This window comes from Verticillium alfalfae, genomic scaffold, assembly GCF_000150825.1.
Source record: "Verticillium alfalfae VaMs.102 supercont1.5 genomic scaffold, whole genome shotgun sequence".
Classification (NCBI taxonomy): domain Eukaryota; kingdom Fungi; phylum Ascomycota; class Sordariomycetes; order Glomerellales; family Plectosphaerellaceae; genus Verticillium; species Verticillium alfalfae.
In genome coordinates, this window is record NW_003315034.1 from 553,274 (window position 1) to 554,456 (window position 1,183).

The 1,183-nt window shown below is 60.2% G+C and overlaps 1 protein-coding gene across 1 annotated transcript in view; it reads right to left on the reverse strand.

Annotated features, from left to right (window-relative positions):
* VDBG_04492 (VelB) overlaps positions 1-597 on the reverse strand; it is a gene marked incomplete at both ends in the record, with an annotated part of 1,862 nt that extends 1,265 nt beyond the window's left edge. Inside the window, 2 exons of the mRNA XM_003004840.1 lie at positions 43-127; positions 188-597. Coding sequence (XP_003004886.1) covers positions 43-127; positions 188-597 — 495 coding nt within the window. The remainder of the gene's footprint in view (positions 1-42; positions 128-187) is intronic.
* Positions 598-1,183: the final 586 nt, after the last annotated feature.

The window sequence follows — 1,183 nt, forward strand, 5'->3', positions numbered from 1 at the left end:
ATTCCTCCTTGCCGTATCCGGATCAATGATGATCAAGCGCACGCAAGGCGGCGGGGTAATGGGCCGCCTGTCTTTGTCACCAAAGCCGCACATGCGCGCTCGCTTGGGCTGCTGGACAACGTCGAGCCTACGGGATTGGGAGTCAGCACTGATGGAAGGTCTCGGGCATCTAGCTGTGCAAACGTACTTGTATGTTCGACCACCCTCATCTTTCCTGGACACAGGCTCGATGCTGCGCGTGGGCTCAGGAACAAGTTGCGCTTGGTGGGGTGGAGCGCCGCCGGGCATCTCAGGCGGGGGCATCTGCGAAGGGAGCTGCGGTTGCATCTGGGGAGGCATTTGGTGTGTCGAGTATTGAGGCATCGGGGGCAGAGAGTTCTGGGGGTGAGCAGAAGGGTGGCCGGGGTGCTGGTACTGCTGCTGGTGGTGTTGCTGCGGGGGCGGATATTGATGCTGTTGCTGGGCGTGCGGGAGATGCTGGGGAGGTCCATGGTGGGAGGGCGCAGGCGGATAGTGGTGGTAGCTCGGAGCCATATTCTGCGGATGCTGCTGCTGATGAGGATGCGACTGCAGGTGCTGGTGCTGGTCGTAGCTCATGATGGCGGTAGGTTTCTTGTTGGCTCGCTATCGAGATGGTGCGGGAGACAATGTTGCGAGAGCGTCGCGAATGCCCAGGTGATCGAGAGGGCTTCCGGCGGCTCGCCTGTCGGCCTGATGACGGGGACGCAGGATTGTACTATGGCTGGCTGGCTGGCTCTCGTTTCTTCAGCAGGCACACCCAGGGGCGAATGGTATGGTGTTGGTCGTTCGAATGGTTGGATGTTGAGGCTCAGCCTGATTCGATCGATCCGCCGTGAACTCCCGACGTCGCGATGGCTAGCCGACTGGCCCGAGAGGCTGCGGAGACTCGAAGATGGAGGCGGGGTTGTGATGCGCAAGGGCATCAGACCAAGGGCGAGGGGGCGCCTGACGAGGGAGAAGTTGAAGCCTTGCGGAAAGCGCCAGTTGAGAAAGAGAATAAAAAGGCATGCGGTTTAGGTAGATAAGGTGGTGCTGGTGCAGGCGCAGGTGTAGGTGCAGGTGCCGACACCGACGTAGACGTAAACGCAGACACTGATGGGCATTGGGCAGAGCTGTCTCAAGACGGAGGAGCTGGACTAGATGGAAGGCGGAACATTGAAGG